The following is a 17517-nucleotide window of genomic DNA, read 5'->3' on the forward strand; positions in this document are numbered from 1 at the left end:
AAGGGGCAAACAAGCCCCTTAGGTCTCTTTTATAAGGGCACTAATCCCATTTGCAAGGGTTCTTCCCTCATGACCTGGTTATCTCTCAAAAGCCCTACCTCTTAATACCACCACATTGCAGACTACGTTTTAATACAAGAAATTTGAGGGGACATAGTACTATATATCAATTAAAATGATACTGTAGGTAATATTTGACTTGGAAAGATATTTACTAAAGGGAAAATGTAGGCTACAATATAGGGACCTACTTACTATCTGATTGAATCCAAGTAGATGTTTATGAGATGTCATCTAGTGTACCTGAACTTGTTTTGGACTCAGATCCATCTAAATATTTAGTTGCGTTTCAAAAGAGTAAAAATCATATAGTGCTAATATCAGTTTCTTTACCTCCTCCGGTAGGGGCCATTGAGAATTTTTCCTACACTAATATACTTTTGGTACTTAGTGTATTGCAACCTAAATTACTTCTGTTCTAAATAATAAAATAGAAACATTACTTTTGCTAACTGGTAAAGTCATCCATGCCATAACAAAAGTCCCAAGATGCCACCTAGTTTAATCATGCTAGTAGAGTAATTATACACATAATATACCGCATCAAGAAATACTACAGCTATCAGCTTTCAGATGACTGTAACAAATTTTAAAAGCATGAGCTATGATTCTATCTAACAATGTTTATTATGGGATATTCAAAACAGATGTACTTATAATTTACAACGAGTGATGTGGAATTTTAAAAATGACATTTGTCAAATGTAAAACTACTACTAAATACTACCTTGTCCAAATAAAAAGAATCACTTAAAGAGTATTGAGTTAGTGTGACTTCCATTCCATTTCAATGGTTGAATGGGATTCTTGATTTGAATTGCAAAAAAAAAAAAAAAAAAGGTATCCTACCCTCTCACAGCTCATGAATGTCTTCACACCTAAGAGGTAACTACTTGTTACCCACATCTTTGCTACTCCAACAATATAGAGTTTTCTTTCTCTAATCTTCACAAAAGCTGACCATACTCAATTTCAAGTAAGTATTGTGCTCACATACTTAAACACTGAATATTACTAGCATGGAAATACTTCAATTCTTTCCTAATATTAGGTTTTAAAAATAAGATCTCTGGCTAGAGATAGCAAAGTCAGAAGCTTCTATCACATATCATATTTTTAGTACTTTCATATCTATCTCTTTTCATGATTAACAGTTTTATATGCAGGATATATAAATCTCATCTATTTTGATAGCTTTGAACCTCTTTGTTAGGAAGTTTTACTTCAACTTCGGGCATTCATCTTTGGAACTAAAAAGGGTGGTGATATATTTTGTAAAAACTCTCTGTACAGAGTCAGAGGATGATGAGCACAGGAAAAAGACAGCAAATAAAAATGAATACTCACAATCAGCCACCTCCCAAGCTAAGGGATGCCAATTATAGTCAGCTGGGAAATGCTGTAAACTGCTAACAGTGCAGAGCTTGGCTATACTACAAAAGCTTTCCTAGACATCAGGTAAAGGTAAAGCTGACCTCACCACTTCATGCCTGGGACAGGTAGACAAAAACCCACAGAGATTAGTATCAGGCTCAAGATCAGATAGATTGACTTCTGGCTACAAAGGGATTTAAAATAGAGTAGCCGGTTTAAAAAAAAAAAAAAATCCCTTCCCTTTCTCCCATAATGAAGCAGGTTTGTTGCTTCTGGTTTCAGGCAGATAAGTTACTTACATCCATATGATTACTTTCTGGTTGTATTTATGATTACTAGAATAAAATTACAAATACTCTGCTATTATTTCCAGTCCTCAGCCTGATGTAAATCTGCTCAGTTAAACACAGACTTAAACCTAAGTTCTAAAAGTTTTTTCTCATAAACCTTTTTTCTTCCCCAACTGGCATATAAAAAGACAAAAAGTGAGTACTAAATTCTTTAAATTCAAAAATTTGTAAGTCCACCGCCACATAAGATAAAGTCCTGAGGTTTAAGATTTCAGCTCTCAGAATCACCGTCCCTAAAGGGTATTCACCAAGAAGAAAATGCAAAGAGTTCTTGCTCTAGAAACTTATAGTTCTCTTTTTTCACTCCTGAAGAAATATATTATGGCCCATATTTCATTTCTGGCTTGTAATACCCTCCAAAGTCCATTCTGAAAAGTGTTCTGCCTTCTCTTTCACATTGATTTTATTAGCTGGCCTAAAAGACAATTTTTGCCAAATTAAATGTTTTACTGTGTTCTTTTTTTGAATAATATGTTTCCTACTCAAATGTATTCATACAATACAGCTCAAAACACAATATTTTTTAAACTTATTAGTTGTTAGATTTTAAAGAGACTAAAGTCAACTTACTGCTGAAAACACACAAAAAGGACAAACTGGTTGAAATTTTCACAAGAATGGAAAATGTTTAATAAACTCAGAATGGTGGGCTTATTAAACTATAGTGTTATTTACAGCCATAATTCATCAACCACAAACACAATAATGTGTTTGCATGGCATGCTACAACAGAAGCTTTATTCAGTTCATTCAGAAAACATTGGCAAAATAAATTTCAGTTGCAAATTCACAGATACAAGCTTCAAAGTATAAAGTTGTATATAACAAAAAATACAGGTAATATTTATAACAATAACTTACAGATACAAACTAATGATAAACTACAATTTCACAAAAGATTGTAAACATTTTGCACACTTGTCAGTCCTTTCTTTTAGGCAAAGTGCTCTTTTGATGACAAATAAATTAACAGATACACACTAGAGTGAACTATTTCCAGACAATACAAAAAATGTTTTGATTTGTTTTCTTCTTGTAAACATAAGTTTTACAAAAAATGAAGAATCAATAAAAGTGTCTTGCAGGCCAACTATAGATACATACCTGGGCAGCAAAGTGATGTTGGAAATGCTTTAGGTGTTAAATAAAAAATTAACAGTAATATCTTTTCAATGGTATTTTATACATAATAAATGACAAATTTATATCCTTAATCAAGTCTATCCCTGAAAAAAGAATTAGGTATGACTTATTGGCAGTTGTGTCATTGAATGGGGTAACAAGGGCTGGAGTCCAAGAGTTGTTGGTGAATGAGCTACAAAATAGAAAGAAATTTGTGGATCAGTTTTGTAGGGTGCATAAAACTGATTTATAAACAAACAAAAACAATCCAAGGCAATGTTTTCATCACTCATTATAGCTGAGGGCACCAAGCTACACTCATTCCACTGACCTCAGCAGAAGCGTTAACCTATTCAGCATAGTGAGAGTCCAGGAACAGTTTTACCCCCAAATCTTTATTTGGGGCCACAAGATTTTGCTATTTTAATGTCCTCCATCCATACCCCATTCACTGCACTTCACCCTGAAGCTAGAAAGACATGGGTTCCTCTTCAGAGATGCTGCTAGCTTTCTCATGAAGGTGTTTGTATAGGATGATCTTCCCCAAGTTTCTTTCATTAATGTTTAATTACCTCCTCCCTAAGCATACATCAAAACACACTGGACTCAGGCAACACTACTGTCTTTCATGTGAACACACGCAATTTTAATGCTAGTATAAGTAAATGGCAACAACGGTACAGGCTCTGATTTTTTATCTAACCAAAACTTAAAATGAAGTTTCTGCTTTCAGCAAGGGCTATGTTGCTTCAAACCAAACCTTTCTCTGAGACAAACTAGGAAATCTGGACAAAATTTTTAAAATCTGTTTGAAGGCATCTGAAAGACACTTAAGTAGTGAGGACTTACAAAGTCCCAGAGTGGAGGGAAAGAAAATGAGGATGCTTTTCCTCCCACAAGGATAGTGACAATTTAAAACAAAACAAATGTCTGATAGACCAAGAAGTTTAGCAGAGCATTCAGAAGTTAGACTTTGGCAGAGTGGTGAGAAACAAAACTTAAAGAGCAGGGCCCGCTGAAGAGGAGAAGCCCTAGTTAAAAACCACAACAGAAAACAAAACAAAACAAAACAGAACAGGGATTCATTTGTGATTCCAAAGGGCTAACTCCAAGGAGTAGTAAAACAAAAATACACCAGCCCTCTTAAGGATTTGTGCCTGATTGGATTAAGTTGATTTCACCCTATTCTGACTACCTGGGGGGTAAAACTAATCTTCTCTAGTGGAAGATATCATCCAAAGCCTCAAATTATTTTTAGTTACTATACCCAACATCTGAAATGCAATAGCAAATAAGAAGACAAATAACAAGACATGACTTGAAAGAAAATAAAGAGGAAAATTAAGAAAACAGAATAGACCCACCAAAGATCCAGATATTGGAGTTATCACACATGAACTTTAGTATAACAATTTAAATAAGGATAAAGTGACAGAATGGATGATTTCAGCATATAAATGGAAATCTTAAAACTGAAAAACATAATAAATGAAATTAAGAAGTCGGTGGATGATTTTTTTTTACAGGATATTAGATATAGAGAGCATTAGTGAACTAGAAAAATAGTTCAGAAGAAAACAAGAAAATTTTTTCATAGGAGCAAAAACAATATTTGAGGAGGCAAAAGCTGAGAATTTTCCATAATGAAAGACATCAAACTACATATTCAAGAAGCACACCCAGGCACAGTATGATAAAACTTTTTCAAGACAAACACAAAGAAAAAAGTTGAGGAAAAAAGACGTTTATTTTTGAAGGAGCAAGAAGGTCAATAGCTGACTTTACCAATAAATGGGGCCAGGTTAATTAGCTATCCATATGCAAAACAAACAATGAAAATCAGAAGACAAGGTAATCATATCTTCAAAGTGCTGAAAGAAAATAACTACCAACCCAGATTTCTACTTATAGAGAAAATACCACTTACAACTGAATCAAAAGAAATACTTAGAGATAAACTTAACAGAAGATGTGCAAGATTACTAAACAGAAAACTCTAAATCATAAGAGATGATTTAAAGATGATCTAAACAAATGGAAAGACATGCTAAAGTTCATGGTATGGAAGAAAATACTGTTAAGATGGCAGTTTCCTAAAATTGATCAATATATTTGCTGTAATAGATTGTATCAAAATCTTAATAGTTTTCCCTTTTGGGGTAGAAATAGACAAGTAGGTAAATTTTATGAAAACATAAAGGGCCAAGAATGGGCAATACAAACTTGAATAACAACAAAATAGAAAGAAACGCATTATCATATATTAAAAATTATAGACCTACCATGATTAGAATGATTAAGCAGCAACACAAAAATAAATAGACCAATAAAATAGAACAGAAGGTACAGAAATTGACACGACATATGGACATTTGATTTATGGCAAGTATGTCTCTACAGAGAAGCTGGACATTTTCTATTTTCATCAACATAACAAAAAAGCTTCACTTTCTACCTCACACCACACACAAAATTCAGTTCCAAATGAATTGTAAATCTACACAGCAAAGGTAAAACAAAGTTTCTAGATGATATCATAGAAGATATATCTTCATTATCTTTGAGTGTAAACAATTTCTTGCACATGTCACCAAAAAAAGCATGGCTCATGAAGGAAAAATGATGAAATAAACTACATTAAAATTAGGAACTTGTGCTCAATCAAACATTCCATTAAGAGAGTAGAAAAAGCCAAGCTACTAAGTAGGAGAAAATATTCTAAGCACATACAATTATCAAAAAGCTTTATATGCAGATTACACGAAGAACTTAAGCAAATCCATTTAAATAAATAATAAAGACAAGCCAGTAGGCCAAAAGACAAAAAGACTTGTACAGCTCTTCACAAAAGAGAATGTACAAATGCCTGATGAAAAAATGCTCAGTCATCAGGAAAAGGCAAATTAAAATAAGATTGCACTGCACAATCATCAAATTTGCTAACATCAGGAAGTTACACCATACCAAGTGTTGGTGAGGATGTGAAGCACCTTGAACCTTGCTGCTGGTCAAGGTGTAAACTGGTTCAACCACTGTGAAAAACTATCTGTCAGAATGACTGAAGTTGAGCATATGTGTAGCCCATGACCTTATGTCCCACTCCCAGGTACATATCTAGTAGAAATGTGAATTAATGTGCACAAAAAGCATGTACAATAAAGTCCATAGCAGCATATTCATAAAAGCACAAACTGGAAAAAACACAAATATCTATTAACCAGGAAATGGATAAATTGTGGTATATTCCTACAGTGGATTTCTATATAACAATGAAAACAAATAACTGATTCTCACAATAATATAGGTGAATCTCACAATGTAATTGAAAGAAGTGAGACACAAAATACATTCTGTATGGTTCAAAAAGGGCAAAACTAAAGGGTGGTTTTAGAAATCAGTGCCATGTTACTTTGGGAGAAAAGGATAATAACTGGAAGGAGACATAAGAGAGGCTTCTGAAATGCTAATTATATCTGCTACTTTGGGCAATATCTATATGGATACATTCATTTTATTAATTCATCAAGCTGAATAGTTATTATGTATGCACTCTTCTAAATGTATGATTTTCTTCTATAAAAAACAACTCTTTAACAAAACTTATTAAACTCCCATCTAAAGATCTGAGTGAACACTTGCTCTGATCACAGGAAATAAAGTATTTAAATATTTACCGGTAAAAACAAACAAAAAATTTTTAAGTAAAGATCAAGCATTGAGTCATTATTAATATTTGCATCTTAGCTGCAAAGTGAGTATTAAACTTCTTCCTTAAAATGTAATCACAGAAATAAAAATATTTGGATAATTTTGCTCTCTACTGCACCCCCCACAATATTTTTCAGCTACTACTGAGATAATATTTCAAAATGTGAATTGTGTCAATAATCTAATATTAGAAGTTACCAGTTGCTGATTGCCTGGGAGACAGCTGTTAAATGTTGGGATACCTACCATCCATATAACTATGCAGCGCAGTTAACATCGTTCCATCTTGGGGCACGTAGGCAGAATAAGCCATTTCTTCTAACATGGGTGGAGACAGCCTGGAGGGTGGGACTGCTGTGACTGGGGTGGAGGACGAGTGATTAGGACTGACGTGTTTCTTGTGGCGTGCTCTACAATTCTGAAACCACACCTGAGCAGGGAGAAAAGCAACAGAAGTAGGTAGGTTACACACCAGCTTCTGAGCACATTATCAACTCAGTTAAAAAATGAATGCAACCTCAATCACACTACCACACAAGCACCGCATAAATGTAACTCAGCTTTTATAAAAGTTCTATAGACAGAAAAGAAACATTTTAGTCCAAATAACAGTGGTCATTTTTCTTGCTCAGTTGATAGCTCTCTGGTGATTTACCTAAAAGCCAATTCTATTTAAGTAGGAAAGGGGACCAATTGCTTAAGGGATTTTGGTTTGTTGAATTTGAGTTGGTCAAACGTTAAGGTTACCCCTCGAATGCAATTATTAAACTCTATTGGATTTGACTGGGTGCTGTGGCTCATGTCTGTAATTCCAGCACGTTGGGAGGCTGAGGCAGGCAAATCACCTGAGGTGAGGGGTTCAATACCAGCCTGGCCAACATGGTAAAACCCCGTCTCTACTAAAAATACAAAAACTAGCTGGCCGTGGTGGTTGGCACCTGTAATCCTAGCTACTTGGAAGGCTGAGGCAGGAGAATCACTTGAGCCCAGGAGGCAGAGGTTGCAGTGAGCTCAGATTGCGCCACTGCACTCCAGCCTGGGTGACATAGCAAGACTCTGTCTCAAAACAAAACAAAACAAAACAAAACAAAACAAAACAACAACAACAACAACAACAAAAAAGCCAAAACAAAAATACCCCAAAAACTCCATTAGATTTTTAAAAAATAAAAATAAAAGCCAATTCTATACTAAAACAGCATCTTCCCCAGAAAAGGTGGGGAAGGGCCCTCAAGAATTCCAGAGAAATCTCCCTGGTTTTACTATTGGTATTTAGGACAAAAAGAAAAGCAGAAAAAGCTCTTTTAATCAGAACTTAAAAAAAAAAAAAAGACTACTAAATGTATTCTTAGGCACCTGCTGGACTTATTTCATATCCTTGTTCAAATGACTAAAATCCCTACTGAGAACTTAAAGCTTTCTACAAACCTCTTGATTCAGTTATTCCAGTCAGATTTTAACCTGCTGAGTTCAATTTCTCTTGGTGAATACATAGGCTATTCCCTAAGAAGCATGTTAAGGTCAGGTCTATAATAAGAAAAAAACTCATAATATTTAAGTAGAATTAAATACAAACACATCCACTGATGAGAGTTCACAAAATGTAAAGTGCTAACCACCCTGCTGTCCACTCTACTGCAGAAATAAAAGAAGCAAATTCAGGGCAAGCGGAGCTTTACATCCAGGTCAGGGCAAGTAAGTCTAGGCTGCCCAGAATGCTTCCAGTAGCTAATATGCCTGTGTTTGAATTCCCTGACAGGTGCTAAAACTTGACCATAGAGAGTGTTTCTTCATGGGCTGGGCGCAGTGGCTCACTCCTGTAATCCCAGCACTTTGGGAGGCCGAGGCGGGCGAATCATGAGGTCAGGAGATCGAGACCATCCTGGCTAAAACAGTGAAACTCCATCTCCACTAAAAATACAAAAAATTAGCCAGGCATGGTGGCGGGCGCCTGTAGTCCCAGCTACTTGGGAGGCTGAGGCAGGAGAATGGCGTGAATCTGGGAGTTGGAGCTTGCAGTGAGCCAAGATCATGCCACTGCGCTCCAGCCTGGGCAACAGAGCGAGACTCCGTCTCAAAAAAAAAAAAAAAAAAAGAGAGAGAGTGTTTCTTCATTAAAATACGGTATCACTTTTTTTCCATCACTCCAAACAATTCAGTCATGAGAGGAAAGAGAGGTGAAGGGATAAAAACTTAGCATGAGAACATTTTGGGATCAGGGATATGAGGCCAGGAAAACATCAGGGGCATAAGTCTGTTCAAGGCTGGTGGTAGGGCCTTGATGGCACAAGGCAATCAGGGCTGATTAATGTGAAATAAAAGGAAGCTGCAAAGAATTTATAAGAAAAAGCTGGCCTTACTTCAGAACTACACCCTGCCCCTGGCATTCAAAAATAGAAGGTTGGCAAAGTATACTCTCAAGAGTGATTAAAACTAAAAGAATAAAAAATTAATAATCTAGTGGGGTATATAGCCTTGAGCAGGAGGCTGAAAAGTAGCAGCTAAGGAATGTTTCTGGGACAAGACTTAGGTATCCACCAGTAAGACAAGTGGGAAGTCACAGCCTCCTCTACATCCCTGTTCTCTGGAGTGTTAGTGAGACTCAGAGATACCTGTAGACCACACCCCAAATCTCCACAGTTCTGCCCACAGGCTCCGGAACAATAGATGTCACTACTAACACTAGTCTCACCCAAATAGGATGACATTACTCAAACATTCTCCAATGTGTAAGGGGGAACGGCTGCCACCGGCCTTTTTCCCTTATGGGACCCAGAAGACACATACGCCAGAGGACTACATATAACATAAAACATGTTGCACTATGATTCCCAGAGTTTCTTCAAAGTATCTTTCTGTCTCCAATAAATTATATATTGAATGGAACCTATGCAGTTGTAAAACAAAAGAAACACCATCTTTTGATTGAAAAAAAAAACACTCAAACTTTGTAAATAAACATGAAGAAGGTATAATATAAACAGCAGAATAACTATCTTGTTAAGCAGCTTCTTGGAAAGATCATCCACAGGTAATCAAGCAGAAGGAGGTTTGCAAAAACAAAGTATCATGTAACTAACTGGTAGAGCAAAATATAGTTTAAGATTCCAGACATCAGGAAATTCCTTCTGGCATGAATGTTACCCAGCTTCAGAATCAAATATAAGTCCTTTTGACTCTCCTCACTGACAAAATTTCCTCCTTCTTGTTTGCAAACCTCCAACAAGAGTTAACATTTTCTGAGTAACTACTTTAAATTTTTTGACTTCTAAATCATAAACTAAGCTAAAACCAGGCCATGTAGATATAATGGAAAAGCAAGATACTAATGCATAGAATGAAACCTTTAGAAAGCCCAGACAAAAAGCCAAATATAATAATTTTGTATATGACAAAGATGGGATTTTATTTTATTGGGAAAGCATGTTTCACTGATTTAGGGAAAACTGATAGTTTATCATTTGAAAGAGAGAAAAAAATAGATAAAACCCTATCTCCCATGAACCAAGCCAGATAAATTAAAGTTTAGGCGTAAATAATTGAAACAATAAAAGTTTAAGAAAACAAAAGGCAACATTGAAATACTCTCTAGATAGGGAAGCATAAGAAAGGCCAAAACTAGACCTGGCATGGTGGCTCACACCTGTAGTCCCAGCACTTTGGGAGGCCGAGGTGGTAGATCACAAGTTCAGGAGTTCAAGACCAGCCTGGCCAACATGGTGAAACCCCATCCCTACTAAAAATACAAAAATTAGCCAGTCATGATGGCGGGTGCCTGTAGTCCCAGCTGCTCGAGAGGCTGAGGCAGGAGAATCGCTCGAGCCCAGGAGGCAGAGGTTGCAGTGAGCTGAGACTGCACCATTGCACTCTAGCCTGGGCAACAGAGCAAGACTCCATCTCAAAAAACAAAACAAAACAAACCAAAAAGGCCAGGCGCGATGGCTCACTCCTGTAATCCCAGCACTTTGGGAGGCCGAGGTGGGTGGATCACGAGGTCAGGAGTCGAGACCAGCCTGGCCAATATGGTGAAACCCCGTCTCTACCAAAAAATACAAAAATTAGCTGGGTGTGGTATCACGCACCTGTAGTCCCAGCTACTCAGAAGGCTGAGGCAGGGGAATTGCTTGAGTCCGGAAGGCGGAGGTTGAAGTGAGCTGAGATCGCGCCACTGCACTCCAGCCTGGGTGACAGAGTGAGACTCCATCTCAAAAAAAGAAAAAACAAAAAAAAGGCCAAAACTATCAAAAGACTGGGAGATTTAAACACATAGAAATATAAATGTTCTGTGTGGAAAAAATAAAAAGGAAATTGATGAACCGTGAAAGGTTAACATGACAGACAGGATTAATAAATATCAGTAAGATATAGAGAAAATAACCCAACAGAAGAGTGAGCTAAAAACATACGGTCTTAAAAATGAAAAAATAAACTAATTTGTTCAAGCTCATTGATAATATAAGAAACAGAAATAAAATCAATGAGATTTTCTTTTCTAACTATTAAATTGTAAAGGATGTAAAAGAGTAACAGTATTCAGGATTCTTCTGAGTTGGGGAAAAGGAACTCTTGTACGTAGCTCCTGGCAGAATAAAGTTGTATGAACTTTCTCAAAGGCAAAGAGATTTCATGTTTGTATAAAGGCGCTATGCATGTTTTATCTTTGGACTCAACAATCTCCCTTCCAGAAATTTATCCTAAGGAAACTATTGAACAAGCACGCAAGGTAGATATACAATGTTGCTCATGGCAGCATTTTATAATAGTGAAAAATTGGAAGCTAAATAAATTGTGCTATGCTCAATATATGTGGCAATAAATATGATGTTAATACGGAAGGGTATTCCTAGTACACAGATTGGAAGAAATAGCAATAGTTTACTCTGTCTCTGCACAACATAAAAGTCATAATTCACTTATCTGAAAGAGTATGTGAACAGTGAGTGTATCTGGATGCAGTGTGTGGGGAAAAAAAAATCACTCATCTTTATTCTTTGACTTCAGTATAAGGACACTCTGCTTTATTACAAATGTCTTACTAAGCTTATTTGTAACTAGGAAACGTGAAACTCTCCATGTTTCAGACCAGTTTCCTCCTAATCTTTGGGTGACCTAGTTTGCATATTAGAAGAAGTCTAGTAATAAAAACTCTTTTTTCTTACCTTTCTAAAATATTATGCCCAATGCTAGGAAGGAGGCTGAGGGAAAGTATGATTACTATTTGAGATCACAGTAATTCTTATAAAATACTCTGAAGGGCTACAACATATAGTGAGCCTATGTATAGATACAAATAATAAACACATAAGCATGCTAGTACTCTTTCCTTTGGAATCATATCAAAAATATTTAATGTTCAACCTTAACATATTGAAAGCCAACATTCAAAATATATTCTCCAAATGGTAGAGCTTAGGACAAAGTTAACTTGCTCATAGTACTAGTAACCTAAATGCCTGGAAATTACATGACAGATGTCTGCCTGTGTTCCTTAGTCCTTCAAATATGAAAAGCTCTAAGAAAACTCTCCTTCCTCTTTGCTTCCGACTTCAAAATGATATAAGTCATGCATCTGACTTACCTGAAGCTATCATTGTTATGAATACACAGAGTCTTAAATTAGAAGGAACTTTTAGCCCATGGAGTCGGAACTACCTGCCAAAGAAAACTGTTCTCCCAGGCACAGGAAACTCACTACCTTCCTTGATAGTCCGTGCCATTTGTGTAGCCTTTCAATAATGAGAAAGTTCATTATGAGTGAACACCAGTGCCTTTTTCTACATTCCGTTGCAGGGAAGCCTTTCACAAATATTTAAAGACACCTACTCTGAATATTACTCTTTCCCTTACCATCTCCTGGCCTTATCTCCAGATAAATATCCCTGCTGCCTTTAATATTATGGCATGATCTAAATCTTTCACAACCCTGGTAGCCTTTGAGGTTGTATGTTTTTCAGATTGCTTATTAGTCCCTTCTTAAAATTTGGCACTCTGAAATAAGCACAATAATCTGGATATCTGAAAGTGCTGAAGTGGTAGAACTTGTCTCCTAAGACAGCCTCATTACCTTGCAGTCAATTAAAACACTGTGAACCCTAGGTCTTTAGAGAAGCTGCAGTATCATCAGGTCTTTTCCATCTGCTTCTTCGTACAGGTGATTTGTTAATTATGAAACCTTTAGGCTTACAGAAGAATAAGTACCCGTGTATCAACCATCCAAATTAAGAAACGAAATATAATATGTGCAATGAAGACATTCGCCTTTCCCCTCCCTGAGTTTCCTCTTGCCTTTTATGGTTACTTGCTTTCACTCCTTACATTTTTTGAACTTCCAGTGTTATTTAAAATTATTTTCTGGCTAGGCACAGTGGCTCACCCCTGTAATCCCGTCACTTTGGAAGGCTGAGGCGGGCGGATCACAAGGTCAAGAGTTTGAGAACAGCCTGACCAACATGGTGAAACCCCGTCTCTACTAAAAATACAAAAATTAGCTAGGCATGGTGGCTTGCACCTGTAATCCCAGCTACTCAGAAGGCTGAGGCAGGAGAATTGCTTGAACCCGGGAGGCGGAGGTTCCAGTGAGCCGAGATCACACCACTGCACTCCAGCCTGGGTGACAGAGACTCTGTCTCGAAAAAAAAAAAAAAATGAAATAAAATTATTTTCCATTTCCCTGGTCTCTCTGATAATCTTGACACAGCTGGCCATCTCGTTCTTGAATTCACCCCACTTCTTCAGCTTCCGTGCTTCTTCTCCACCCGACTCCTTCCTCAACTCTGGCTGTTACTACGTCCCATTTAAATAGCACCTCTTACCCTGCTCTCCTCTCTGAAACCCATTCTTCACCTTTTATACCCCATGATCTCTTTCTAAAGGATCTTATCCAATTTCATGGCATTAGATCTCTTTGCTTGAGTCCTGTTCATTCTTTCAAATACCTGTTTGCATAGTTAACTGCCACCATCACTGCATAATTAGCACAGCTAAAAGGGTCCAACTTCCAATCCAGCTTTCTTTTGACTTTCACATTCCTGTCAGTGGCACCATTCCCAAGATTACTTTGACTTGAAATTTATAAGTCACTGACTTTTTTGAGAGAGGATCTTACTCCATCACCCAGGCTGGAGTGCAGTGGTACTATCATGGCTGACTGCAGCTTCAACCTCCTGGACTTAGGTGACCCTCCCACCTCAGCCTCCCGAGTAGCTGGGACTGCAGGTACACACTAGCATGCCTGGCTGTTTTTTTTTTTTCCTGTAGAGATGGGGTTTCACTATCTTGCCCAGACTGGTATCAAACTCCTGTACTCAAGTGACATATTTGCCTTGACCTCCCAAAATGCTGGGATTACAGGTGTGAGCAACCGAGCCTGGCAGAGTCATTTACTCTTTGACTCCTCTCTGCTTCCCCATTGCAGTTACCAAATCTTTCTTGTCTTTCTAGCATCCATCAACTGTCATCAGTGTTCAGTCAATAAAATGTTTCTCAGCTGGGCATGGTGGCTCATTGCCAATAATTCCAGCACTTCGGGAGGCCAAGGGAGGAGGATTACTTGAGTCTAGGAATTTGAGACCAGCCTGGGCAACATGGTGAGACTCTGTTTCTACAAAAATTTAAAAATTAGCCAGGCATGGTGGTGTGCAACTGTGGTCCCAGTTATTTGGGAGGCTGAGGTGGGAGGATCACCTGAGACCTGGAGGTCGCTGCAGTGAGCTGTGACTGCGCCACTGCACTCCAGCCTAGGCCACCCATGACCCTGTTTCAAAAAGTTTCCCAAATGAATTCTACCCCAGTTAAGTGTCTCTTCAGAAACAAACAAAAAACAAACAACAACAACAACAACAAAACCACACTACTTTGCTGGGCATTCCAGCCTTCCAACTAAGCTGCTTACCTCTATCTAGTCTCTCCCAACTCCAGTTCTTCCCATGTGCTGTGACTAGCCCTTTCTTCCTAAAATCTCATATCATGGCTTTTACCTGCTCATAAGAGAACTCTGCATTCACAGGCCTCTCCAACTTTAACTCCAACAATTTCATTTTCCACTATTTCCAAACATAAATTCTACATTTGAAAAAACTTGCACTAATTCATCACTTTTCAGCTTTGTTCACACCAATTCCTCTCCCTGGATCTTTGGCAAAGGCCATCAGCAGCCATCACACACACAATCATAGAAAAAGTAGGAAAAAACACTGACCTTAGAGCAAGATTTATCTTGGAACATGTTTAGCCTGAGGATCTTAGGGTTGCTGTGAGTACTGAATGAAGTAACATGAGCAAAGACTCATTTGACAAATGGTAGCCTAGCCCAAGCAGGATAATCATTACATTTTAAAAATTTGATTTAGAATGTGAAGAGACTTAAAATGAGAAAGCAATGTTTTCACATTTCTTCACACACAAAAAAACCCAATGCATACTTATAAATACCCAGAATTAGAACTTTTTGTTTCTCTTGATTGACCTTTAAGTTAATCACCTGTGGCCAGGTACAGTGGCTCATCCTGTAATCCCATTACTTTGGGAGGCTGAGGTGGGAGAATCACTTAAGCTCAAGATCAGTCTGGGCAACATAGGGAGACCCAATATCTATTTTTTAAAAACCTTAAAAAAAAAAAAAAGTAAAGTAATCACCTGTATCACACGTCTGCTCAAGCCTGTCCTTTCTGCCAATTTCTGGAGTGTCTGTGCATCTGGGTTGTTGTCCTGAGCAAACTGTGCTTGCATAACCTGTTGTTTAAAACATGTATGTAGTAAATAGCTAAAAACAAGCAGCTCAGTCTTCTTCCTGCATTTTTATCATAAGAGGTAAGACATGCACAAGAACATGGGATACTTTTGTTACTTGAAAATCGGTATGGGGAAATATGTGTAAGTGAAAACGAATGCATATTTTGTAAATTTATACACAAGTTGCTATGCTGAGAACTTTAAAAAAATCCATTTCAATGTAAAACTCTCTCAATTATGCTGTTAAAAATAAGCTCACCTTTTCTTTTCTTTCAATCTTATAACCCACAAATCAAATAGCAAGAGTTTCATTTATCATTTTTTCCATTTTGTTAAAAATTGCCAACATTTGAAAACTTAATACAAAAATCATATCACATTTGTCTCCAACCTTTCCTGAGCTAAAGATGTTCAAGGCCCCTAATACCTAATAGTATACAGATCAACAGAAGGATTCCATTTAATTGTAACAACTCCATCATAGTTTTGAGCGCTAGCTCTATGCAAAAAAAAAAGGTGTCTAAAAAGAGACACTCACTAGTCCACTGAATAAGAATTTACCAGAGTCTAAACATGTATATATTTTAAAAGCTTACAGGTGATTCTGATGTAAGCCTTTGGATTGAAACCACTATGCCAAGTGCTAAGAGATAGTGAAACATGAAACAAAACTCTTTGGATTTAATTTCCTGGCAGAAAGATGCCGACATGCCAATGACTACCTATAATAAAAGATAAAGGGAGAAGAGTAGTGTGGGAGAGAGTACCAGAATATAAGCACAAGCCAAAAACTTTGAATTCTTTCAGAAAAGAGAATCATTATGAGAATTAAGTGAGATACTTGAATTTTATTACTAAAAGCCAGTCAACTGAGGGAAGCATTACAAAATGTAAAAAATGTATTATTATGAAGAATGAGAGAGAAGAGTTTGGCACCCAATGTGATTGTGCTTGTCTACAGGCATAGGATGTGGGTAACCAATCTATTAAAGACCTCAAGCACTGCTGGACTTTACTCTTTTCAGCAGGCAAAATTAATTGCATTCTCCACTATGCTCCTCATATAATGCTATCTTCTGCCACTGCACTTGTCACAGGGTAGCTAAATAGTTTGTTTTCAAGTTTATCTCCATAGTGGAAAGTGAGTTCCTTGAGATCAAGGGGAATGTCTTATTCTTCGTATCCCTAGGAGTTAAACTCCCTTTCTGTCAGAGAGTATGTTAAGAGTTTCTGACAGAGTAAAACTTGGCAATGTAAAGAAAATCTGAAGATAGTGTAGAAAAAAAGGCCAATATTGTTCTGGGAAACCTTCTGAGGTTTACAAATTTTGAAGTTTACAAATTTACCCTTCCAGAATTAAGTATTCTTGGCTTCCCATCTAACTATATTGTATCTACAGACTCACTGTAAACAGAACATGGATTTTTGCTTTTAAAAAAGGGCAGAATTGGCTTAAAAGTTTATTCTTGCTCAGTTCACTTTATTCTTTCTTTCCTACTCCAAATGTGTTACTTTGGTATCTTCCTGTGAAAATAGAGTTATGTTTCTATGCAGTTGAACATGTAATAACCCCAAAGAGAAAAAGAACGAGCAAATTATGTCTTTGTTTTTTAATTTTTCGAATAGAAAAATGTTGAACAGATTTGGGGATTTTTTTTGTAAGGTCATTATTAATAATTTACAAAACAGAAACTTCATGCCTTTCATAAATGCATTTTTAAATTCACAAATTTAACAATGCAACCAAATTGTATTTAATTAAGTAATTTCTCATTAAAGAGTAAAGCAAAACAACTCTGATCATTTAGAATTGAAATATTCTAAAGGAAAAGTAAGATGAGTTGATTGTTCTTCCTTTCAATAGTATCAATGATTAGTCTCACACACACAAAAAGAAAAAAGAGGTACTTTTAATTTCTACTTAGTTTCACTATTCTCTAGGCACTAATGCTGCTGAAGCCTACTTCACTCCTTTTCCAAGTTCTTCTAACGTGGACAAGGAGTGAGCCTCTGCAGACACTCATCATTTTTAGGCCAGGAGATCTACCAGAAAAGTCAGGAGTCTGCATAGCAGTAACTCGATCTGAAAACAGACTAAAGCAGGAGCTAACTTTGGTGTGTTTAATATTAATAATCACTAAGTGAGTGCTTCTACATAGAATAAGCAATCCAT

General features: G+C 36.9%; 1 protein-coding gene across 1 annotated transcript in view; it reads right to left on the bottom strand.

Moving 5' to 3' along the window:
- Window positions 1-2384: 2384 nt before the first annotated feature.
- LHX8 (LIM homeobox 8) overlaps window positions 2385-17517 on the bottom strand; it is a 33085-nt gene continuing 17952 nt past the window's right edge. Inside the window, exons 8-10 of the mRNA XM_004025989.1 lie at window positions 15249-15344; window positions 6861-7044; window positions 2385-3099 (exon numbers count right to left, since the gene is read on the bottom strand). Of these exons, the coding sequence (XP_004026038.1) occupies window positions 3023-3099; window positions 6861-7044; window positions 15249-15344 (357 nt within the window). The 3' untranslated portion in view covers window positions 2385-3022. The remainder of the gene's footprint in view (window positions 3100-6860; window positions 7045-15248; window positions 15345-17517) is intronic.

This window comes from Gorilla gorilla, chromosome 1, assembly GCF_029281585.2.
Source record: "Gorilla gorilla gorilla isolate KB3781 chromosome 1, NHGRI_mGorGor1-v2.1_pri, whole genome shotgun sequence".
NCBI lineage: Eukaryota > Metazoa > Chordata > Mammalia > Primates > Hominidae > Gorilla > Gorilla gorilla.